The 26,800-nt window shown below is 37.3% G+C and overlaps 2 protein-coding genes and 1 non-coding gene across 3 annotated transcripts; all 3 read right to left on the bottom strand.

Moving 5' to 3' along the window:
- Positions 1-243: 243 nt before the first annotated feature.
- Positions 244-10,200, bottom strand: LOC131618688 (uncharacterized). The gene is made up of 4 exons (XM_058889856.1): positions 10,004-10,200; positions 5,237-9,223; positions 1,327-2,064; positions 244-1,119 (listed from the first exon to the last, which is right to left on the bottom strand). The coding sequence occupies exons 2-4, from the start codon at positions 6,896-6,898 to the stop codon at positions 244-246; spliced, it is 3,276 nt and encodes a 1,091-aa protein (XP_058745839.1). The 5' UTR covers positions 6,899-9,223; positions 10,004-10,200.
- Positions 7,018-26,626, bottom strand: LOC131618687 (zinc finger BED domain-containing protein RICESLEEPER 2-like). Its single transcript, XM_058889855.1, has 5 exons — positions 26,480-26,626; positions 26,263-26,348; positions 26,148-26,164; positions 7,879-9,223; positions 7,018-7,021 (listed from the first exon to the last, which is right to left on the bottom strand). Exons 1-5 carry the CDS (start codon positions 26,624-26,626, stop codon positions 7,018-7,020), a joined length of 1,599 nt encoding a protein of 532 aa, XP_058745838.1.
- On the bottom strand, positions 9,525-9,600 carry LOC131621192 (small nucleolar RNA R66). The gene has a single exon (XR_009289518.1). It is a non-coding gene; the product is annotated as a small nucleolar RNA R66 (small nucleolar RNA).
- Positions 26,627-26,800: the final 174 nt, after the last annotated feature.

The following is a 26,800-nucleotide window of genomic DNA, read 5'->3' as shown; positions in this document are numbered from 1 at the left end:
ACCAGAAAACCAGAAAACATCTACTTAATCAACTGTTATAGAAACCACTTGTCATTGTCAGGGAGAACCAGAGAAAACCCAAAATAAAGAAAACCACAAAACAACCATGTCCAAAAAAAAACCAATCACCAAAATAACAGAACAACCATTACAACAAAACAACCACTACCACTACACTACCACTACCAATTACTCCCCCTTTTTAGCCACAAAAGGAGCCAAAACATATGCAGCTCAGCAGAGCTAATCATCAGACCCATCACTGTCTTCATCACTAGAGCCACCAGGATTGTCATCACATGAGCTACTAGTCCATTCAGCAGCATCACTACTCCCACTCTCAGCACCCTCAGCTTCTTCCTCAGCCTCTTTGTCTTCATCCATATTGTCACCACCCTTTTCACCAGCAAGATCATCATCTGTAGACTGCTCAAGACTGTGGATGAGATTTTCAAGTTTCAGCTTCCTGTTGTCCAACTCTTGACAAGTCTCTTTTAGCTCAGCAATAAGAAGAGCTTTGTTCACAGATTTGCTGGGTTGTGATGTCCCAGCAGATGTCTTGTCATCAGACCTCTGCAGCAGCTTGTAGTGAAAAGACAAAGCACTCTCCCTCTTACATACAGAATCTTTACTTTTCAGAATTCCAGGGTGTTGCTTGAGGATTATTCCACATATCAGAGATGGGAAAGCAATGGGAAGCTTGGTAGCAGAGGTACCAACATGCCTCATAGTTTGATCAAATATGTAGGTCCCATAGTCAAATTTTGTCTTGGTTCCCACAGCATATATGAATCTTCCTAGGCCAACAGCAACGGTGGAAGTGTGATTGGTAGGCACCCAGTTAGCAGCACCAATTTTGTGCAGCAATGCATACCTGACATTAAGAGAACTAGCAGACAGTTTGCTCTTTATGGGCCACTTCTTAACCTTACCACCAGTGATTACCTTGCAAACCTCATTATCAGTCACTTCAAGCTCAGGTTGAGCCTTAGCATCTCTACCTAGATATAGGTTGATAACAGCAGGGGAAAAATCTATACACTTTCTTCTAACATACACCTTATGAAAATCATCAGTTGTTCCATCACCACAATCTTGAGACAAATTCACAATAAATTCCTTCACCAGCATTTCATAACACTTTGAAAAATGAGTAACAGTTTTAATCAAACCTGCGGCCTTGATGAGCTTCATGACCTCTTGACATTCCAGAGCATCATTTGCTAATTCTCTTTCCAGAGCCAGCCTTCTTTGATAGACAAACTTCCACTGGATAGCATTTAAAGCATAGTGCAAGTAAATGTTATCCAAAGGAACATCACGAACCTTTGTGGAGGACTTTGTGACAACAATCTTCTTCTTGGATGGGATGTCAGGGACATCACTTAAGACATCATCTTCTGGGACAGAAACACTTCTTTCCTTCCTCTTCTTCACAGTAGCCTTGCTCCCTGTGGTTGAAGGTTCAGCAAGGACCTTCTTGTCCTTCTTTATAGTGACCTTCTTTTGAGGAGTAACCTGAGGTTTGGAGAAATCTTGATCACAAGCCTGTTTTCCCTTACGAGTCTTGACTCTATGAGAGATGCTAGAGATGAGTTCATCATCAACAATGTCAATAGAATCATCCAGATCATCCAGATTCACAACATCATGCACAGTAGGACCTTCATTAGGGGTTTCTTTAGAAGCAGCAACAGGAACCTCTTCAGCTTTCTCAGGCTCAAGAACTTCAGCATCTTTAGTACCAGATGTTTCAACATTAATAGCTTCAGATGTCTCAACTTCTTTGGCACCTGGGTTCTTCTCATCAGTGTTATCAACCGATGTCTCAACATCACCCTGATCTTTGCTAGCATCATCTTGACCATCTTGATCATCTTTGCTGTTCTCAGAGGCAGACATCTGGGCTAGAGGAACAGATATCCCATCAACCTTGTGCCCTTCATTCAAGATTCTTGTGACAATACCTGCGATCGCATTGTGAACATAAGCAGAACCCTCTCTACCTTGAACAGAAAAGGTTTCAGAACAGATCCCCCAGTTGATTTTCTTGCATGCATCTTTCTTGGTGGATTACGAACAGTATCGGTAGCAGGAACAGAGTTCAATGGCACAACATCCAGCACAACATCTTGATCACTCACAACATTTGGTGCCCTAGAACCTGATGCTGTTTCAGAGGTAGGAGAAGATTTCTTTGAGGGAGAACTCTGAGACATGGTGAGAGAAAGTGGAAAGCTGGGTAAGGGATTGTGAATGCAGCAACACAGAGAGATAGCGTGAGTGTGGAGGAGAGGTTTTGGAGGAATGGAAATCGTTTGGGTAACTTGTAAAAGGGGGGGAAAATACACTTTAATGTGTAATGATATCAAAGATTTGGAGAGAGAAATATTGCTGGCCCCACACCCAATTAATTGCTATAATCCTTCACAAAGACAAATGCCTAGTTTGCTTCTTAGATTTTCAAATTGATTTGCATCCAAGGCTTTTGTGAAAATGTCAGCCAATTGAAGGTTTGTAGCAACATGTTCCAAGGCAATTATTTTATCTTCAACAAGATCTCTAATGTAATGATGTCTAATATCAATGTGCTTGGTCCTGCTATGCTGAATGGGATTCTTTGAAATGTTAATGGCACTTAAGTTGTCACAATATAATGTCATGACATCTTGTGTGACATTGTATTCTGTTAACATTTGTTTCATCCAAACAAGCTGAGAGCAACTACTTCCTGCTGCAATGTATTCTGCCTCTGCAGTGGACAAGGACACACAATTTTGTTTCTTGCTGAACCATGAAATAAGATTATTACCCAAGAAGAAACATCCTCCTGAAGTACTTTTTCTGTCATCAGCACTTCCAGCCCAATCTGCATCACAATATCCAGTGAGAATAGGTTCACACCCATGAGAGTAGAGCATTCCATATTCACAAGTACCATTCACATATTTCAGGATCCTCTTGACTTGGATGATATGGCTGATCTTAGGATCTACTTGATACCTAGCACACACCCCAACAGCAAAAGCAATATCAGGTCTACTGGTTGTGAGATACAGCAGACTTCCTATCATGCTTCTATATAAACTTTGATCAACACTGGTTCCCTTTTCATCTTTGGACAACTTTAAGTGAGTAGGAGCTGGTGTTCTTTTGTGAGAAGCATTTTCCATTCCAAACTTTTTAACAATGTTTTTAGCATACTTACTCTGAGAGAGAAAGATTGAGTCTTCCATCTGTTTAACTTGCAGCCCAAGAAAATAAGTTAATTCTCCAACTAGACTCATTTCAAATTCTGATTGCATCTGATCAACAAAATGTCTAGTCATCTTGTCTGACATCCCCCCAAACACAATATCATCCACATAGATTTGAGCAATCAGGATCTTTCCTCCTTCATCTTTAACAAAGAGAGTTTTATCTATTCCTCCTTTCCTGTACCCATTACCAGTAAGAAACTCAGTTAGTCTCTCATACCAAGCTCTAGGGGCTTGTTTTAGGCCATAAAGAGCTTTTCTTAGTTTGTACACATAGTCAGGATGATTTGGATCAGCAAAACCTTTAGGTTGCTCCACATAAACTTCCTCACTCAGGTATCCATTCAAGAAAGCACTCTTCACATCCATCTGATATAGTTTGAATTTTAGAATACAAGCAACTCCTAGCAGTAATCTAATTGACTCAAGTCTAGCAACTGGAGCAAAGGTTTCATCAAAGTCAATTCCTTCAACTTGAGTGTATCCTTGAGCAACTAGCCTTGCTTTGTTTCTGACAACAGTTCCCAGTTCATCTGACTTGTTCTTGTAAACCCATTTTGTTCCAATGACATTAGTACCTTTAGGTCTTGGTACCAGCTCCCATACTTCATTCCTTTCAAACTGGCCTAGTTCTTCCTGCATGGCATTAATCCAGAACTCATCTGTTAAGGCTTCCTTGACATTTTTAGGTTCAATTTTTGACACAAAACAAGAGTTTGAAACTACTTCCCTTGACCTTGTAGTAATTCCACTATTGAGATCACCTATAATAAGTTCACTAGGATGATTTTTTTGAACTCTTATTGATGGACTCTTGTTAGGAAGTTCAGTCTCAGATTCTGTGATAGTAGGACTGCAATCATCTTCTCTGGTAGATCCTTCAGCTGTAATATCCCAGAATGTTCCGACATCTTCTGTGACATCTGCTTGATTGTGGTCATCATCAACCACAACATTTATGGATTCCATTATTATTCTGGTTCTTGAGTTGAACACTCGATAGGCTCTACTGTTCGTAGAGTAGCCCAGAAAGATTCCTTCATCACTCTTGGGATCCATCTTCCTTCTGTGATCTCTATCAGCAAGAATGTAACACTTACTACCAAACACATGGAAGTATTTGACAGTGGGTTTTCTTCCCTTCCAGATCTCATATAGGGTGGTAGAGGTTCCTTTTCTTAAGGTAACTCTATTATGGACATAACAAGCAGTATTCATGGCTTCAGCCCAGAAGTAGATAGGAAGATTCTTAGCATGGATCATGGCTCTGGCTGATTCTTGAATAGTTCTCTTTTTTCTTTCAACAACCCCATTTTGCTGTGGAGTAATAGGGGAAGAAAATTCATGATGTATTCCTTCAGAGGAGCAGAAATCAGCAAACTTTTGATTCTCAAATTCCTTTCCATGATCACTCCTAATTCTCACAACACCATTTTCTTTTTCTCTTTGAACTCTTTGACATAGGTCCTTGAAAACATCAAACACATCTGATTTTTCTCTGATGAAATTTACCCAAGTGTATCTGGAGTAGTCATCTACCACCACATAAGCATATTTCTTTCCTCCAAGACTTTCTATTTGCATTGGTCCCATCAAGTCCATATGTAGCAGTTCAAGAACTCTGGAAGTAGTCAGATGTGTAACCTTTGGATGTGACATCCTGGTTTGTTTTCCTACCTGACATTCACCACATATTCTTCCTTCATCAATTTGTAGCTTAGGAATTCCTCTCACAGCTTCCAGAGAAATAATCCTTTTCATACCTCTTAGATGAAGGTGACCAAGTTTTTGACCAACAAAACACCTTCTAAATTTGGCACTCCTGAACAGTCTAATTTTCCAACTCCTTTGATTTCTCCTTTAGCTCCATCACCAAAGGTTACATAACTAGTAGAATGACTCTTGATATCAACAAGCAGATTCTTGAGTCCAGTCATGTGTCTGGAACATCCACTGTCAAAATACCAGTCTTCTTTGGCTGAAACTCTAAGAGATGTATGGGCTATTAAATCCATATTTTTAGGTTTCCATTGTTGCTTCTGGATGGGCATGATCTGCTTAGGTTTGTAGTAAGTAGCTTGATCTGGGTATCCATATAATCTGAAGCAAAAAGGCTTAATGTGTCCAAATCTTCCACAGTAATGACATCTCCATCTTTGAAACTTTCTCTTCATTTCACTTTTCTCGTGATGTTGAGTCACATGTTTTGACATCGGTTTCAACATCTCAGCTTCAGATTTAGTTCTGCTACTATCTTGGGAATGTTTCTTTGCACCAACAAATCCTATACCAGACATATCTCCTGAACTTTTTCCAACCTGCAAAATCTCCTCCAACATATCCGTGCCACTGTTCAACATTTTTACAGATTTTGACATCTGATCAAGTTTGGATTGTAACATGATAATTTCACTATTCAGTTCAGATATAGTTTCACTAAGCCCTTTGTTATCAGCCTCCAACTGAGCTATGTATTTCTTCTGCTTTTCACCTTGTTGACACACTTCAGCACTTCTGATACACAGCTTTCTGTAGGAGGTTGCCAGCTCTTCAAAGGATAGCTCATCTTCACTAGAATCTTCATCAGAATTGCAAACTCCAGTAAGGGCTGTGACATGTTTGGCTGATTCTTCTTCAAAATCACTCTCAGAATCTTCATCAGACCAGGAGACTGACAATCCTTTCTTTTGTTTCTTGAGATAAGTAGGGCATTCAGCTCTAATATGTCCATACCCTTCACATCCATGACATTGAATCCCTTTGTTGTGATTGTACTTTTCTTCTGGTTTAGCTCTTCTGCCAGAGTCATAAGATCTATTGATGTCAGATGAGATGTTCTTGGCATTAGGTCTTGGCTTCTGATCCATTCTTCTCATAATTTTGTTGAATTGTTTGCCAAGCATAGCTATAGATTCAGATAGATTCTCTTCTCTATTTTCCTCTACTTCTTCTTGAGAGTTGGACACAAAAGCTATGCTTTTGTTCTTCTTTTCATAATTTTCACTGATTCCCATCTCAAAGGTTTGAAGAGATCCAATTAACTCTTCTACCTTCATTTTGCTGATGTCCTGTGCCTCTTCTATAGCTGTAACTTTCATATCAAATCTCTTAGGTAGGGATCTAAGAATTTTTCTCACCAGCTTTTCATCAGACATTTTCTCTCCCAAAGCTCCTGAGGTATTAGCAATATCCAGTATATTCATATGAAAATCCTTAATACTTTCATCATCCCTCATCCTTAGATTTTCAAACTTTGTAGTTAGCAGTTGAAGTCTTGACATCTTCACTTTGGAGGTGCCCTCATGAGTAGTCTTGAGGGTATCCCAGACATCTTTGGCTAGTTCACACTGGTGCACCAGTCTGAAAATATTCCTGTCAATTCCATTGAATAAAGCATTTAAGGCTTTAGAGTTGCCAAGCGCCAATGCCTCTTCATCTTTGTCCCATTCTTCCTCTGGTTTAAGAGTTTTCTTGCCATCTTTATCAGTAATAACAGGATGTTCCCATCCTTTGTTCACAGCTCTCCATGCTTTACTATCCACGGATTTCAGAAAAGCCACCATGCGAGGTTTCCAATAATCATAATTAGAACCATCCAGAATGGGTGGTCTAATCACAAATCCACCACCTTCTTTGTCCATAGTACCAGAAAATACTGTCCCTAGATCTCACCCAGTAAAAACAGGCAGGGTGCCTGCTCTGATGCCAATTGAAATTCTGGACTCAGACACGTGATGTCTAACAGGATGTCACGACATTACTATCTGAACGTTTTTAAACAAAAGAACAAAGAGTAAACAGAAAAACTACACAGGAAAGTTTTTAACCCAGTTCGGTGCAAACACACCTACATCTGGGGGCTACCAAGCCAGGGAGGAAGTCCACTATAAGTAATATCAATTAAAGGTAATACAAATCAAGATTACGCCTTTCACTTAATATCTACCCAATGCAACTTCAATCTAAACAACTTAGACCAGAGATCCTACTCACTCCCCCTCAATCACAGCAGTGATGAAAACTAACCAACGAATAACAAAAGAAGACACTCTTCAAGGACATAACTTGATCTTGCTTAAAAGCTTTGATCAAGTACAATAGTACTCTTGCTTAAAAGCTTTGATACTTCTTACAACTCAAAACAAAACGCCTAGACCAAGACAATCATCATGATGATTGTTTGGCTTACAAGGAAGCTACAACGAAAGACTTAAAAACAAAGAACTCTAAAAGTTTCTCAAACAAAAACCCTAACATCAACAGCAGCACCTGCGTGAAATAAATAGCCTTCATACAATACAGCAGCTGGGCCTTGGATCCACAAAATAGTTTTAACCCTAATAAAACTAATCTCCATAAATCAAGGAACTAATAATAATAATCATCCAAGACGTCCTTGAAACAGATCAGAATCCATCATTACCAAATAAAGCGCATAGGATCTTATCAGATCACATAACCATAAATAGTAATAGAAAAGAACGAACAGCTGCGAATGTCATGACATCGGCCTTGACATCAGGTAAAGGCCTGCATCAGAAAAGTCTTCACAACAGCAGAATGCATGTCATGACACCAGTTTTGACAAGATAGAACCGCAACTAGTTTTACCAAAAATTACAGCCAATCAACAACATCTACATGTTGAATTTTCCAAATTTGCAAGAAGTACAAATTTGAAGTGGGATAGCTTGTTCCGGACATCAAAGTGGTAATTTCATAAAATGGCAACAAGAACCTACTCATTTTTTCAAGTCTCACCCACTCTTCCTTTGAAGGATTAGTTGTATAATTTGCATCATAACAATGAAGGTTTTCAAATGCACGTTGATATTTCAGAGCACTTTTAAGCATCAAATATGTTGAATTCCATCTTGTAGGCACATCTGTAACCAACCCACTTGATACATCAATGTTACCAACCATATCAACGCATTGCTTAAATTTTACCATCCTACTCTCTGAACCCTTCACTTGTTTAATGCTTTCCCTAATCTTTTGCAAAGCACCATAAGCTACTTTAAGACCCTCTTGCACAATTAGATTTAAGATATATGCAGAACAACGAACATGAAAAAACTCCCCTTTACATAACAACCAATTTTGTAAGGCTAGCTGACTCTTCAAAGTTTGCTGCATCACATCATTTGCAGAAGCATTATCCAAAGTAATGGTAAAAACCTTTTTCTCTATTCCCCAATCATTCAAAAACTCAGATATTCTTTTACACAACTCAAAACCTGTGTGAGGAGGAGGCATGTGACAAAAGTTGAGGATTTTACTATTTAACTTCCAATTTGTATCAACATAAAGAGCAGTTAAAGTAATATAGCCCTCGGTATTAATTGATGTCCATAAATCAGAAGTTAAAGAAATCCTACAAGGAGTGTGGGCCATTTGTATCTTAATCTTTTCTTTTTCCCTTTTGTATATTCTCACAACGTCAGCCTTGGCGGTATTTCTAGTGATAGGAATGTAATCAGGATTTAAGTACTGAAGCCAAGCTGTAAGCTCTTCAAACTCAGCAAATTTAAAAGGAAGGTCCCGCTTGATAATTAGCCGAGCACACATTTCACGAGAGACCAAATTATCAATCTTTAATGATTTTAGCTTTCCTTGCATGTCTAACATAATCTGACCAACATCTCCAAAATTAACTTTCTTACAAACTTCAAGATGACGTTTTAGAGAAGTTGTCCCATATTGTTTTCCTCCACGGGCATATGATGTACCACAAGCATTGCATTTTGCTCTTTGCCTTCCCTCATTATCCAACCCCTCTATCATAGTAAAAAACTTCCATACCTGAGATTTTGGCCTTCCCTTAGTGTTCTTCGTTTTACTAGGTCCCACTAACACATTACTATTAGGTTCCACCGACTCACAATCTTGTTCAACTGTTAGGTCCAAATCCACATCATCACTCTCATCAATTGGAGCTAAGAAATCCATATTCAAACTAAGTCCTGAAACACAATAAAAATAAATAGAGATAACAATTAGTCAATAATAATAGCAACATTTGCAATGTTTATTACCAATTAGAGAAATGAAAACATAAATAAAAACAAATTGAGTTAGATAACTAACATCACTAACTTTTTAACATGTCAGTATTAAAATTAAATGTATAATACTTTTTAATTCTTCATGTTAGTATTAAAAAACTATTTAATTTATGCTTATAGTTATAAAAACTATTAAAACTATTTAACATGTCTTATAAAAACAGTCCGAAAAACAATAACAAAATTGAAATTGAAATGGATCCTTAGAGATATTATGCTTATAGTTAACATTAAATTAATCATTCAGGCCTCAAAGATTTCATGCCATCATTGGATCTATCATATTTCATTAAAATCAAAAACAAATTAATTCATAGAAATGGGGGAAATAGTGATTTAGCAATCTGTTTATTCACTGCACTGGTGGAATTCACGACGGCAGAGCGACTCAACAAGGCTGCAAAAATATATGCCGCTTATTATCATAGAAGATGAGATAAACAAACATTGGAACATGAGACATCTCAAGAGGCCATTGAAAAAATCTGAAACCAAATCAAATTACAATAACACAGAGATATTTGAAAAAATAAAACACGATGAATTGAAACAACAAAGAGAAAGAGAAATCTGGAGTTATTTCAGCTACAGCTACTATATGAGAAATCTGGATTTGGAACTGTTTAACTTTGTTTCAAGTCAACCAACAATCTAAGAGTGAATAGCTTGAGGAATTACCTGGAAGATAAGAGAGATTCGTCGGAATCGTGAGCGGCTTCAGATGTGCGTGATTCTTCCTTCGTCTTCATCGTGAGCATGACCGTCTGGAATTGTAAGCGGCAGCGGCTGTTAGTGTTACGTGACTTTCTATTTTGTGAGAATGAGAGAGTGAGATGATAGCTAGGTTAAATTTGGGCTTGGGCCATTTTATTTTTTAAAAAGTGGATGGGAGACATACTGCAAGTGCATACGTTCATTATCACTATTTTTTTAAAAATTGGATTATTTTAAAAAGTTTTTTTTAACGGGCTGCGGGCCAGCCCTGCCCCAATATGTCTTCAGCCTGCGGGTATTTTCGTTTTGGCGGGGCGGGCTAAACGGGTGGGCGGGCCTAAAACTCCAACCCAACCCGCCATATTTTGGCGGGCTGGCGGGCCGGCCCGGCGGGCCGCGGACCGTTTTGCCACCCCTATGTATGGAAAGCTCGAATTGAATGATAGCTCACTAAAAAATATAAGATAAATTATAATCGAATTCAACACACTTGCACTCACTCACCCCTAGGGTACGCCCCTCTTGGTTGCATTCGAATATAAGGTCTTGTCCCTCGAAATGTAGAGGTACCCATTAGCAAAGGCCCTCTCAAAGTAAAATCGTCACTAAGTCCCTCGATGACCCTCGATTGCTGCCTACGAAAAAGTGACGATCGTCCCTTCGAAATTGCTAAAGGTACCTCTACTTGTTGCCTTCAACGACCTCGATGACCCTTCTATGACCCACACGTCTAATATAAACAAGGATTACCTACTTCTATATAGTATGGATAGTCCTAGGAACTTTAAAAAGCATAGAAAAAGACCAACTATTTAGGTTAGTGCTCTTAATATGCCTAGCTCAATAATAAAAAACATCTTTTCAATACTCTTTCAAAAACTAAGGCTACGCATTGTCGTACGCTCGCGAAAAATGAACAGAGTCGCCACTAATATATTTATCCCATAAGGGAAAGGAATATCAGAAAACCTAACAAAGGGTAAGAACAGGGTCTTGCGACCAGAGAATCTAGGTATGGGAGTCGGTTACGCAAGGGGAAGGTATTAGCACCCCTCGCGCCCATCGTACTCGATGGTATCAACCTATGTTTGTTTCTATCTAAAGGGTGTGTACTATATCTATGTCTATATGCGAATGAATGCAAAATGTAGGGAAAATAAAGAATTGTACTCGCACGGGCCCTACCCCGCTGCCTACGTATACTTTTCAGGAATCAGATTTATCGTAGCTCGGCTCAAGATTTTCTGTTTGTTTTGTGTTTTTTAGTTGGGCGGAGTTAACGTTCGCGCTCTTGCATAAGGGACGATCTACGATGCAATCGAGCGGAAATAACAGTGCCCTTAGGTGCCAACGAGGCAAAAGAAAAAGAAATGATTGGTTTGTGTCTTTTAGGGTAGATGAGTGATGAATAGTTCCCAATACCGGGCCACTCACCACTTTCTCTACTTTGTTTTGAATTTGAACCATTATTAGGTGCTTTAAGTGTTTTTGGTTGTGTGTTTTTTATGGGGAATTTGTTTGCAACTTGAATCACGTAAAAAGTGTATAATGATCGAGAAACAGATTAGGGAATGAAATCCCACTCATTTCTCTCCCATTATGTAGTGATCAAGAAACAGATTAGGGAATGAATCCCACTCATTTCTCTCCCACTAAGTGACTAAGAAACAGATTAGGGAATAAATCCCACTCATTTCTCTCCCACTAAGTAACAAGTGATTCGCGTCTTTTATTTATTAAGTATTTTAGAAGTTAAAAAGAAAAAAGGAATGAACAAGGGAGACTAAACTATTCACTAGCCTAATTGTTATTTATGCACAAGGAGTGATTCTAGTCTAAAGTTAACATGGTAATGAGATAGATTCTAAAAGGAGCATACAAGTAGTATTAACAACATAGGCCAAAAATATGGCCAAAAACAAGTAACAAAACCACACAACAATTATAAAAAATAACATGGAAGTGGTATAAAGGAATAAAAGAAACTATTAGCACAAAATTAGTCTAAAAATATTACTATTTTTATGAGTTTTTTAATGCTAACAATCACCTAAAAATCTAACAAAATTTTAATGGTTTTATCGTCTTTAATACCTAAAAAATAAAAGAAGAACTATGTGAAAAAAACTAAAATCTACCAATTTTAAATGTGAGTCAGGGGGGGTGAAATCAGAAATGGTGGTGCTGAGAGCAAAGAGGGCGCAGGCCTAGGGATTGAGATGTGAGGCCCAGCAACTTGATTTTATTATTGTTACAGATTTTCTTATGCTAAAAACGGTGCCACGGGCCTAGAGATGGGGACGCGGTTCAGTAAAGGCGCTGGGCCCAAATGGATGTTTTTGTTATTGTTTTTTATGGCCAAAAAGTTTGCTATGGGCCAAGGGGGGTGAGATAGCAATTCGGCCCAGTGCATTTTGTTGATCCATATTTTATTTCTAGAATTAGTCTAATTAAACCTAATTAATCCTAATTAGTCCTAACTAAATCTAATTAATACTAACGCTAATTAAATGAAAAGAAAGGGGAAATTAGGGTTGAAGTAATGTGACGATTGAACTTTTCAACTCACAGAATCTCTCTTCACTCTCGTTCTCAGACGGTGCGGCGGCGCCGCCCCCAAACCCCTTCTCCGGCTAACAAAAACCCGATGAAACACCATCATGAACAAACAAACTACCCCGCCTCCGGTCCATCTCTTGCATTTACCTCATCAATTTCAAACTAATTCGCCCCGATTCTAACAAAATCCCTTAGAACCCTAAGCGTGGAATTCCAATTACAAAGCAATAATTGATTTACGAAGCTTCAAATTTATGATGAAGGAGACAAAGGACGAATGAAGATGAAAGGAGTTCCAAGGCTTACCTACCGGAGACAAGTCCGGTGCCTCTTGAATTTGGAGATGGAGAGATTGAAGTCCAGCGACGAGAATCCTACGAACGCCTGTGCGAAATAAACGCAGGGAGGCACGACGATTTTCAGGTATCGTTCTCGAATTCTCTTAATCTTGTGTTCACCGCAATCCTCTTTCTTCTTTTTTTTCTGATTCTTTGAATTTCTGTGAGGCTGAGCCTGAGAGGAATGGAGTTTTAGCTCTACTCCATTGAAGTTCAACGAGAACCTTCAATGGAGTTTTAGGTGATGAGCGTATAGTAGTGAGGGAGACGTGTTTGGAGAGAAGAAGGATGAAGTGAGAGAGAACCGTGAGAGAGAGGTGAAGAGAGTGCAGAGAGATTGAGAAGGTTGGATGAATGGCGATGGTTGAGAGTGATGAGATGATGAAGTGATGTGTCTGTGAAGCGTGAAGAATTATGGAAGGTGAAAATGAGCGTTAAGATTGAAAATGGTGTGAAGAGTGCAATGAGAGTGATGAGGTTCTGTTATATAGAGTTTGGAAGAGTGAATTGGGTTGAGGGTGGAAGATTGTGAGCCATTGGATCAGTGAGACAGTTAGGAGATTAAAGGTGAGGATTGAGTTGGTTTTTGAGGGATCGGCAATTAGTTATGATTCTGTTAGGTTGTTATAGTTAGTAGTTCATGATTGAAAGTTAGTTATAGGAATTGGTTAGAAGTTAGTTATAGTTGTGTTTTCTGTTATAGGTTAGTTAGAGAAACTGTTATTTCTATTTTTGTGGTTAAGGGTTGTTGGGATTGGTTAGTGATGTGAAGCTTTTTCTTTGTTTGATAAATGTGTATGTATGATTTTTTATGCGACTGTTTGGTATGCTGTTTGAATAAAATGTATATGGCTGAATGGCAGTTGAGCTAGTTTTTGTAGAAAAATTTGATTCATTTGTGACTAGCTTAGGGTATTGAAATGCTAATAGGGGACCTAGAATGAATTGTATACTCTGGATGCAGTAACTTATGAATGAATGGAGTTGGAATTTGGTAAATGGTGGACTAACATGGATTGGTGTTATGCAGGTTTGGAATTGGCATCTGGTTTTGTGGATGTTTGCAGGGTTGGGGTTTTGGATTTCTTGGCTAGATGGTATGAGCTTGGTAAGAAGAGTTAGGACTGATATGAATTGGCTGATGTATGCACAATTTTGTTAGGGAGTTTGTAGTGGTTTGTGAATTTGTAGAAGCTGTAGGGATTTTTGGTTTTGGACAGCATATGTTTTGAGTCTATTTTTTGAATGACTTTCTTGAATTCATTGTGAATTGAATTGGATTTGTGGGACCATGACATGTTGTGGTTTTGTATTATGCAGGTTTGCTTAGAAAAAAGAACCGTATGCACATATGGTGGGGACAAGGCAGAAGTAGATCATGAAGGCCAAGGGTACAATATGAAGAGAATGCTTGAAGATTGACTCGGAAGTGGGCTTGGGACGTCAAGAAAAGTCTTGGTCAGAGGCCAAATGGTTAAAGGATAGGTGCTGACTTTGGTTAACTGTTTAACCAGAAAGTCAACAGTTGACTAAAGTCAACCATAGGTCAAAATGTAAATTCTTGTGACGATGTATTGTACTTGGATTTTGTAATGGGAATTGGACTTTGGAAATGTAATTTGACCTTTGCACCTTAGAATAGTGGAGTGTTGACCTTTGATTTGAATGTTGAAGTTTTGTGGTTTGATGTATGTTGGACCTTGATGGAATGTGATGGATGCATATTTTGTGTAATTTCGGTGTACTCTCTTTGTAAATGGATTTGTAATGGAATGTAATGGTATTGTATGAACATTGGATGAATTTGATGATGTATAGAACTTTCTCCTGGTAGCTTATTTTTATACCATTCAATTAGACAAAACTTGTACAATGGTGGCATATATCACTCACTCCTTTGAACTTGCATTTTCTCTTGTCCCTTATTGAGCTGAATTTACGACTTGTAATTAGAATCCTTCTTACATTTCATTTGGATCCTTCTTGTATCAGATGGAGAGTGTAGCTTGGACCTTGAATATATGTATGCCACATTTGAATTCAAAATGTCCCAAAGAATTCCTCGCGCATTTTCTTTCCAACTCTACGAACCTTAAACATCATTAACCTCAAATCACATTGAGAACCTGACCTTTAGGGTCCGTTTGGTTCAACGGAGGGGAGGGGAGGGGAGGGAATTTAATCGAGGGGAGGGGAATGAAGGGGAAGGGAGGGGGGAATTTAACTAAATATATGTTTGGTTCAAAGAGGGGGAGGGGAGGGGAGGGGAGGGATTTTTAACAAAAGTATGTTTGGTTCACAAGGGGAGGGGAGGGATTTTAAAATCAATTTACCTTTTTATCCTTATAAATATTATTATTTGTACTTAGTAAAAATAATTCTAAATAACTATAGTATTGAGTAAATTTCACCAAATAAAAACTTGTTCATTCATAAACTATAATATAACCGTAAACAACAACACACATTAGTGGAACTATATATCTTCAACGCAAATCAAACCTTTATCTGATCATATGATTCATCTAACCCAATAAAAAAAATTTATAATTAAAAATAAATAAAATAATGTTAGAATATTAAAAAAATTGAACAAATAATATTAGAGTTAAACTTTTTGTTTATAACATAAATAATTATATTTGCATATTTTGTATATTATTATTATTATTATTATTATTATTATTAATAGTATAATAAAAAAAACTTTATTACTATCATATATTATAAATAAGTACAGATATAAGTATAAGTATGTTATTATTATAAAAAAAATCTAATATTAAAAAGGGAACTTCAACAAAATAAAAAAAAAATTCACTTGAGAACAACAACGCACAAATAACAACCGCACAATAGAAAAAAATAAACGTGAAATAATGCAGAGAAAAAATCTAGTCTTTAATAAGTCAATAAGGACAATTTTGGAATTAAAAAAATAATTGAGGTTAAAATAGGGAAAATAATAAAATTCTGATTATTGAATCTTCCCTCCCCTCCGAATCCCTCCAATTTGGAGGGGAGCAAAAGGTGAGTCTAGGAGGGATTTTGCTCCCCTCCCCTCCCCTCCCCTCCCCTTATAAAAAATGAACCAAACACATATTTTTATAAATATCCCCTCCCCTCCCCTCCCCTTCCCTCCATCTACTCCCAACCAAACGGACCCTAATGGTTCTTGATCCCATGCTTTTAGATGCTTTATTTAATGAATGTATGCAAAGTCATGTTAAGGCCCTAATGGAGGTATGCAGATGAAACGCGAAGCTAAAGCCAATTAGAAATTAAAGGGTAGGACAAATTTGGGGTATGACACGCATTTACGCTAAAGTCCTTATGCCCCTTTTCAACTCAAACAAACAAACATGAGTTAAGCAAATTAAGAGCCCGTAGATAACTACAGATGGAGAGGGTGCTTACACCTTCCCTTTTCATAACTTACCCCCCGAGCCCATTTTCTTTTCAAAAGGTCTTTTTCTGTACTTTTTAACTTTCCTAACATTGGATAAAATAAAAGTCGGTGGCGAATCATGCTCACCGCAACATTGTTGCTTATAAAAATAAAAGTCAGTTCACCGAGCTACACGAGTTTGTCTTTCCAATATTCAAAGTTTTCACCATCGAATACTGGTGGTATAGTGTAGCCGTTGTTTCCACTGTTTTGCTCAGCAGAGCCAGATGTAGATGTAGGTGTTGGAGTATCAACCATCTTGACATTAGCGTTTTTCTCTTCCTGAATCTTTTCTTAACACGGTTAAGTGCTTGCACCTTAGAACCGGCGCTCTGATGCCAATTGAAGGATAGAAAAACACTTAGAAAGGGGGGGGGGAGGGTTTGAATAAGTGTGACTTTAAAAACTCTTAAGATAAGAACAATTGCACAATGATTTTTATCCTGGTTCGTTGTTAACGAAAATACTCCAGTCCACCCCCTTAGAGTGATTTACCTCACCTGAGGATTTAATCCACTAATCAATCTTGATTACAATGGTTTTCCACTTAGATACCCTCTAAGTCTTCTAGAGTATTTTGATCACAACCTGATCACTCTAGGAACACAATGCTTAGATACCCTCTAAGACTTCTAGAGAATCCGGTCACAACTTGATCTCCTCTGGTTCCTTTACAAATGAATGTAAACAAATTCTAATAAGAGTTATACAATGTTTCTTAAAAAGCTATAATCACAATTTTGATATTTATCTTAAGATTAAGCTTAATCCCACTAAGATATTACAACAGTAATGAAGTGAGGTTGAAGATGAAGTTTGAGAGCTTTTCACTTTGACAGCGTTTCAGTATTTTTGCGTAGAGTGTTGTGTTCAGCTTCTCATCAGAACTTCAATTTATAGGCGTTTGAGAAGATGACCGTTGGGAGCATTTAATGCGTTGCATGTTCCGTACAGCATTGCATTTAATGTTTCACTCTTTTGTCAACTACCTCGAGCCTTGCTTTTCCTGCTTTAACTGACTTTGCCTTTAATAGCTTCTAACGTTCCTTTTGTCAGTCAGCGTAGCCTGCCATCTTGTACTTGCTTCTGATATGATCTTTGTAGATACAACGTTTGAATATCAGAGTCATTCAGCTTGGTGCAGAGCATCTTCTTGTCTTCTGACCTTGAAGTGCTTCTTAGCGTGATACCATAAGAACTTCAGTGCTTCTGCTTCTGAACTTAAGTTCTTCTGATGCTTCATAGACCATGTTCTGATTCTGCTTGACCATCTTCTGATGTCTTGCGAGAGCATGTTCTGATGTTGCATACTTGAACCTTCTGAGTCAATGCTTCTTGCGCTGAATTATGCATACTCTATATATTTCCTGAAATGGAAAATGCATAGGATTAGAGTACCACATTGTCTTATACAAAATTCATATACATTGTTATCATCAAAACTAAGAATATTGATCAGAACAAATTTTGTTCTAACACCACATACATTGGTTGAGTTCACAACGTTTTGACATCATGAAAATACGCATTTTCCCTCACAGTGGCGGGCGGCATGGAGCTGTGGCACTCGTCACAACAGTTAGTAGAAAACAGTTTCCTTAAAATGGTCGTAATTTTTGATCTAGGAATCTGTTTTAGGTGCCGTTTGAAGCATCAGAAAGCTAACACAATTATCTACATTCTAATAAAATAATATGAAGTATAGAATACAGTTATATAGTGATTGTGTCATGATTAAGTAACAAGATTTTATGCTGAACTAACATTATGTGTGCTTTACTGCATGAAATGTTATGATTATATCTTAAGGAGATTTTTTGGTGTCTGTTATAATAAAATGATGTCGTATTTGACTTTGATGTATGTGTATGAAATATGTGAAGAGAACATGATTATTATTAATGGATGATGATGCATTTTGACTAGCCGTGGTTGTAATTTCTGTGTTGTTTCGCATCATGTATTCATAGCATTTGTCAAGACAAATAGTCCAGTGATGTTTTGCAGGATGATAATCCAATGAAGTTTGTAGGACGCTCCGTTCCAGTGATGGAATTAATCCCATAGTGTGGATTAAGTGCAATTTATGATGTACTCCGATTCCAAGTGAGAATCGATCCTATGGTGGGGATCTTTGTAGGATAACGATGACTAAGTCATCAGTGATGTTTTTGGTACCACATGCATTGAGTCTAGTGAAGTTGCATTTCATTATTGGTGGCGTTGCACAATATTTGTGTTAAGTAAAGTTGTGTTTATATATATATATATATATATATATATATATATATATATATATATATATATATATAAACACAACAATAACACCAATCCTTCACACTTAACTTCACAAGACAAACATCGTTAAAATACATCACTTAACACAAATATTGTGCAACGCCACCAATAATGAAATGCAACTTCACTAGACTCAATGTATGTGGTACCGAAAACATCACTGATGACTTAGTCATCGTTATCCTACAAAGATCCCCACCATAGGATCAATTCTCGCTTGGAATCAGAGTGCATCATAAATTGCACTTAATCCACACTATGGGATTAAGGCCATCACTGGAACGAAGCGTCCTACAAACTTCATTGGATTATCATCCTACAAAACATCACTGGACTATTTGTCTTGACAAATGCTATGAATACATGATGCGAAACAACACAGAAATTACAACCACGGCTAGTCAAAACGCATCATCATCCATTAATAATAATCATGTTCTCTTCACATACTTCATACACATACATCAAAGTCAAATACAACATCATTTTATTATATGATGTTGTTATTCGCATGTTATAACTACTATATTTCTCTTATGTATTTTATAATGATTATGATTTACTCACCTTTCTGCTTGAATGTTAACTCTATATGGGTAACGTGCAGGTAATCAAGATTAGTGCGAGAAGCTTAGAGGATAACTTCAGAGTGTGTTTATTTGCTTTCGGTAGAGTAAAGGGAGTCTTGCTCTGATACGTAACATCGGGGTTGGGATCGTTTGACGTTGTGAATATTTTATGTTATGCTATTTTGGATTTTATGTATTAATTCTGAATTATTTATTCTCTTTCGATTTATGATGTTTTAATGGTGAACTACCCTTTTTCGATAGATGGCATTTATTGGAGTTTTTGAGACTTACACACACACACACACACACACACACACACACACACACACACACACACACACACATATATATATATATATATATATATATATATATATATATATATATATATATATATATATATATATATATTCCGTTGCGAAGTTTTGAAGTAAATTAAATTAGTAGTATTTAAGATGCTATCATATTATAATTATGTTGCAACCTGTGTTACGAAGCATGGACAATTGGGAATATGGCTGTATGTGAAGATGTGACATCCTTGCTGTTGTTTTACGTTTATTTAATTTATTTAAATTATTCGTGAAATCATGGGATTTTAGAAGGATGTTACTGAAGACACCATAAAATTTGGCAAAGGGAAAGCTACTTATACTCCATATGTAGCCAAGCATCATAACAAGGTTAGTGGGGAAGTTTTAGGCGAAAAGCATATTGCTTTTCTAGCTCTTTGGCTATCAAGGTGAGTTTTTTGCTCGAGGTCCCTCTAAGTGGCAAAGAGATATCTCGCCATGGCCAACCAACTACAAATCTGGACGAAAGCTTGGTTTAAGCCAGATGATTCTTGCTTACCTCTATGAATCTCTGGGTGAATCAGTAGATTTCCTTAAGGCATACAAAGTGGGAAGCAGCCTAATCTTCGCAGGTCCTTTATGGTTACTACAACTTTGGTTAAACACCACGTTCGAAGCTTCACTGTCCAAGAAAAACCATGTTGACGAGGAAGATGAGGCAATTAAGAACAGATTCGTCGAAGGGACGAGGCTAGAGCTCTTGACTCCTCAAGACGAAGGAGGAAGTTTGCCAGAATCCTTCACCTCATTTATGATGATGTTCGCAAAGCGATACAACTTTACTCTGTCAATGGCTCCATTTGCAGACAAAGCTCGAGGACCAGAATGGTCACAAGGGAATTTCCTACTCCTTCGCCAAATCAACAAGCGGAGTCGATGACTATTTGGGAGGCATTTCTAAAACCTAAGATATTGAATCATAGGTTGAGGCCTTCAAAGAGCCATTATGATATGCTTAGCTACCAACCCAATCTAGTTTCCAGACAATTTGAACTTGTTCAGTTAAAACCAAAACCTCTTTACGAGAAGAAAAGCCACACGTGTCTACATAGCATGTTTTCCACTGAAGAGGGTTTCGAGACGAAAACAACCAGATATATTGCTATTACTTCTCTTACACATATCTCCTTCCAATCATCCTTCTATTGTACTCAATAATTTTCTGATTAGTGGACAAATTATTATACCAATGATATTTTCGACGTGTCTGATTTTACCCAACAATTGACCCAAGATTTTGCTTCTACGCAGGAGCATTTCAAGAAAGGTACCTTTACACACATCAAAGAGATTCACGCATTCCAAAAGAACTTTGAAATTGCCTATAGGCCTGATGACCTTAGTCGAACCATCTACGATGCAGCGATTACTTTCAAAGAAAAGTTTACCAAGAAAATGGAGACATTGAAACTGCCTTTGTAGGTTAGACTTGATCAACGCTATGAAATAACTTTCAACATGTATCCTCTGAAATTTCCTTTTCTACCAACTTCTGAATTTGGTGTGGCTCTAAGTCCTCCATTTCCAGACTGGTTCATCTGTGGGGATTATGTAAAAATCCTCCATGAGGGATCGAAGAAACACGCTGAACAAGTGGTTCCGACTACTCCTAAAAAAATATAAAGACATCACAAAAAATTACTCTTCCTTAATTTTTGATTAAGGTAAAAATGTTGGTCTCATGCACACTCTCATCTCCAAGTGTCGTATATAGCATGGTCAAGGCGGCTACTCCCCAAGCCCAACATGGAGTCTCTAGGCTAATGAACAGCCACATGTATCAGACATCAATGTAAACAACTAACTTATCGACAAAGAGAGTACATGCCATCAAATGTAGTATATAAGCCCTAACGACAACCTTATACCTCGTTGCCTCCATAAGCTCCTAGTACCTATTAGCTGACATTTTTGACACCATATTATTGTTTAAGAAAAACAAATGAATTTTGTGAAGATTAGAAATGTTCGACAAGATGGCATGATTGAGGAAAGCTTATCGAAGTGTTCTTTTGATAATAAAGTTATTGGACATGGACTCAAAAATATTTTATAAGTTTTTATTTTTTATTCGACGGAAACGAGCCTTCGACGGAAGGTTAAGTCCAGACGAAGGCGTAACCGCTTTTTGTCTTGATCCGTTGTGTAAAGGGACGCATGGAGCTTCAAGACAAAAGGAAAGCGTGTCAAGCGCAACGTGGCAATCTCATATCAAAAGACCGTTGAACGGTTATTTCGAATTAGTATATATAGGAGTCTTAACGTTTAGATTCAGTGTAACACCCCAAATCTACCCCGCAATTATAAACGAAAATCAGAGTGCATTTAAAATTATTCATCAAACGATGGGATGTCACAATTCGACTTAACCAAACAAACATACTTATATTGCATTTATTAAAGATACATAGCATTCAGAATAAAACTTCATTCACCACTTACAACTTAAACTTATAAACATCTTTATTATTCAACTTAAACACAAGTGTCATCATGGAATACAACAATCAAGTAATAATCGACTAATCCCCCCGAGTGCTACGTATCAGAGCAATGGACACCAACTCGACTAGCCATAAAGCAACATAAAGACTTCACATCAATAACCTCGAACATCCACGACTAATCTTGAGTACCTGCCCATTTCTCATGGTAGGGGAAATATCAGCAAAGGGGTGAGATATCTTACAATATAAAGGAATGCATGATAAATAATATAGGAGATATAGATCATACATAATTTCACCACTTCGCATCACATAACATCTTACAACAAGTTTCACCGCAAAACAACTTATCAATATAATACAACTTTCAAAACGGCAACGATGTCATTAATCACATATTCAAATATACAAGTATGATATCAAATACGTCACAACAAACATATCATTATCACGTCACAACAAATACCTCATCATCTCAACAATCCAAACACAATTCAAATGCGACTCGAATGTGACTCAAACTTATGCATATGCATGTGGTACCATTGGAGTAAAACTCCCATATCAAACAGTTTGCCATTGGGCCGTCTCAAACATTTGCCACAAGGGCTGTCTCAAACATTTGCCACAAGGGCCGTCTCAAACAATTGCCACAAGGGCCGTCTCAAACAATTGCCACAAGGGCCGTCTTAAACAATGCAATGGATGCGACTCAAATGATGCACATCCACAAACACAACTTAAACCACTTAATCAACTTAAACGACATAATCAACTTGAACAACATAATCACATCACTAAACAACATCAACTCAATGCCAAGGTTCTATGGCAATAACCGTATCATAGTAATTTACCACATCTCAATCACATCATCACATCATATCGACATACAACATCTATTCAACTTGATTCTTATCAACATAATACAACTCATCAATAGTGACCATAGGGTCTACAACAACACGACAAATTCATCATGTCATAGCAACAATAACAATTCAACATATTGCACAACAACAACAAACACCAACATGTTACAACAATAACAACAATTCATCATGTTATAACAATAACAATTCATTATATTGCACAACAACATCAACACATTCATCATATTCCTTAATTCAAGTAATCATCATAATACGTTATATTCAATCTCATATATATTGTTAAGTCATCGCGTGACAATCTTCGTCGACTCATACATATCAAATACGCACAATTAATCGCATATAGCATACAACATCTTTGTTAATCATGCATATCATCACATACATCATTATCTCATTCATCATAAGGAAAACATACATCAAGTTATACCGCAACATGGTTACATTGATTCATAGCAAAGAACATACTTCACATGTTAACACAACATAGTTCATCACTTAATCCTAATAAACATAATAGGAGAATAGATCCTATTAATCATTTTATTGCATCATGATATATTTCATTGCGTTAGCTTTCCAACGCTTCGAACGACGCCTAAAACGGAGTTACGGATCACAAGTTACATCATTTCAAAGTTTGGAAAAAGTTCTGCAAAACAGGGTTCGCGGCGCCAACAGGGTTTGCGGCGCGAACTGAGCGAATTCAAAAATTCCTAACTTTCTGCCAGACAGTTCGCGGCGCCAACAGAGGTTCGCGGCGCGAACTGGCGATTTCAGAAACCCCCAAAACAGCATACGAAACTCATCCCAAAACCCCTAAACTCAACCCAATCAAGTTGGAAAACACCAAACATCACGAACAACAATAGGATACATGTTATAAACACAATTATAACACCTATTATGGATCTTCTAACATCATAACATCATCAAACATCAATTAAAACACATTTCAAATCATAAATTTACACATTTGTTCATAAACCCTAACATCTCTACGCACAACTTCCATGGAGAATAACATACAATCTAACCCACCATATACATCATCATGCCAACCCTTAGAGAGTAAGAACCCCACCCTTACCTTAGCAAAAGCTTCACTTCAATGGAGTCATCCCTCTCTTCATGCCATAACTTTCTTCTCTTCCTCTCTTCTTTCTCTTCTTTCTCTTCTTTTTCTTCTTTTTCCCCAAAATGAGTTATGAGGCCAAACCTCTAAAACCCTAACTCTAACTATCCTTCTTTTCTTTATTGGGCTTAACCCACAATCCAATCTCTTATGTCATATTTCTTCCACTTAGGCCCAATTCATAATATTCCTCTAATTAATCAATTAAGCCAAATAACACACATAATTGAATAATCACATAACATCACGAATATCATTCCCAATAATAATCCACAACTACAATTTCTCCTTAACTTAATTAATACCAACTCGCAATTGTATTTCTCCGACTAATTAATCCGACCATAAACTTAACTGCTCAAATCAACATATTAATCCATTACGTTTGTAGAATAATACCGATAAACCTCGACTTCAACTAATTCCAATGAATAAATCCTCGATTAATCTAATTAAATAATTAATTAGATTCGGGGCGTTACATTCAGGATGTTCATTTTGTACAAAATCTCAATTGTTTACTCAAAGTATCTGTGTGTGAGAAACGAGTCAATCTAAGATTGTACGTATAAAAATACCACTTTTATATTCCTTTTTACAATTTTATACAGTTTTCACATTTCCATAATTTTATATTCTCGTTATTTACATTATTGCAATCTACCTTTCAATTTCCTTTACATTGTTTGTTTTACAAGTTACAATGCTACCTTAAACAAGATCCGTGTAGATTAGACAAATTTCAAACGAGAACGTAATTCATGTCGAATTTTTCTTTAATATTTGGAATATAAAGTACATGTCTTAGGATCAATCTAGTCGATCTTGTGAGTAACCAAAAGTTTTTCACTTTTGAAAGACTAGCGCTTATTTACTAATTTTCACAGTAAACAGTACTTGTCACGCAGCTAAGACATCTGAAGGTGAAGAAGTCCCTTATTAAAATCAAACTCTGCTATTTTGACATCCTCAGGGACTGAAAGATCCTCTACAACCTGGAGTAATGTTGTCGTCTGGTTAACGACAGGACTGGTAAAGAATATACCGTCAATGAGGAGATGAAACAACGAGGAGACATCATCCAAAATTATAGTCATTTCCCCAAATGAAAGATGAAAAGAAGATGCCTCATAGTGCCACCGCAAGCAGACAGAAGGGAGGCATCGAGTATGGTCAATGAATAATCAGCAAACTCCAGGAAACTCAAATAAAAAACAATACGCCTAATCTGGGCAGGTATCGAACTACGGGGGAAGTTCTTCAACTTCAAACTGTAGGACGTGACTGTTAGCTGGAGATTTCGATGACCAAAATAAAGTTGTTAGACTGTATGTTTCAAAGAGAAAATAAGAAAGATTCAGGAAAAGATATTTCTTAGTGTCCCTTCGAATAAGAGCTTTTTCTTTGCATTGAGTTGGAACTTCTATTGGAAATTCTTCGAGATGTTTAAAGCGAAGGTCGAAGATATTTGCAAAATATTTCGAAGAGTATACACGTCTAAATAAGTCACGTGGATCGTGTTTCGAAGGCTTCAAGCGGGAATATTTGAATTTCGAAGTAATTCGTTTAGTCGAAAGGACGCGTGGAAGCAACATGACATTTCGTTAGAAAAAGACCGTTAGGGTCGAAGTTGTATAAATAGGAGTCTTTTATGTTAAAAGGGGTGTTCATTTTGTACAAAGTTACTCAAAATTGCTCAAGTACCAAGTGTGAGAGAAAGAGTTTGCTGAGAATGTACGTCTAACACCATTGTCATTTTAATATCATTTTCGTTTCATTAATGCAAATCATTTACATATTCCTTGTCAAGTTATATCTTTTATATTTACAGTCGAAATCCTTTAAATCTTAAATTTCGTTGTTACATACTCCATTGCCTTTACACCAATCATAAATTCTAGTATCCTTTTTAGAATAGAGTTAAGAATATTAATATGATCATTAAGACAGAAGCAATTAGGCACATGTCCTAGGACCAATCTAGTCGATCCTACAAGTTACCAAAATATAAATAAGAATTTGGAAGACCAGCGGTTGTTTACCGAAAATCATCGTAAACAGCGACCTTCAGCGTCAAACGCTCTTGTAGGAAACAAAGTTAAAAAAAATTATCACTAAAATTTCAACACATCACCAAACCATAATAAATATTTTGTAAATAAAAAATATAACATATATACCTCTCCCTGCCATACTCGGTATACGACATGGTCAACATATCCTGTGAGCACATATCAGTCATTAGGTTATCCTGGGAAGGCTCCATCTGTGTGAACAAATGCCTCTATAGAACTTGCTCAGCTAGAACAACAACCTCCTCATCACCTATATGAACCTGCTCAACCACAACAGGCACCTCCTCTACAACATTAGGAATTACTTAGTTGCAACATGTACCTCCTCCACAACAACAGGAACATGTACCTCCTTAACACCAATAGGAAATTGCACAGCCTCCATAGGAGCAGACTCTACCTCAGCACCACAAACTATAGTAGCTCGACGTTGGGGTGCGCAAAATTGGCCTTGCGCCTGCTCAGCCATCCGTTTTCGGTGAGAACCGGTCAGAGCAGGTCGTCCAACTTGTAGCTGGGAAGCCTCTGTCTCAACAGCTCTAACGGAAGCTTCCGCTCTAATTTCCTCTAGTCCTTACTGAAAACAAATGGAAAAACGAAAAAAATTAGTAAAGAAAAAAGGTATCGGAAATTTGAAATTTTT

This window comes from Vicia villosa, linkage group LG7 (assembly GCF_029867415.1).
Source record: "Vicia villosa cultivar HV-30 ecotype Madison, WI linkage group LG7, Vvil1.0, whole genome shotgun sequence".
Lineage (NCBI taxonomy): Eukaryota > Viridiplantae > Streptophyta > Magnoliopsida > Fabales > Fabaceae > Vicia > Vicia villosa.
Note: the sequence above shows the minus strand (reverse complement) of the source record. Positions and strands in the feature narration are given on the sequence as shown.

Coding starts and splice junctions, on each gene's coding strand:
- LOC131618687 (XM_058889855.1), bottom strand. CDS start 26,626: ATGGCTGAGCAGGCGCAAGGCCAATTTTGCGCACCCCAACGTCGAGCT. Junction 26,349..26,479: donor TTCCTGTTGTTGTGGAGGAG/GTACATGTTGCA, acceptor TTGTTCACACAG/ATGGAGCCTTCCCAGGATAA.
- LOC131618688 (XM_058889856.1), bottom strand. CDS start 6,898: ATGGACAAAGAAGGTGGTGGATTTGTGATTAGACCACCCATTCTGGAT. Junction 2,065..5,236: donor ATACATCTCTTAGAGTTTCA/GCCAAAGAAGAC, acceptor TAATCCACCAAG/AAAGATGCATGCAAGAAAAT. Junction 1,120..1,326: donor TCACAAAGTCCTCCACAAAG/GTTCGTGATGTT, acceptor ATGCTGGTGAAG/GAATTTATTGTGAATTTGTC.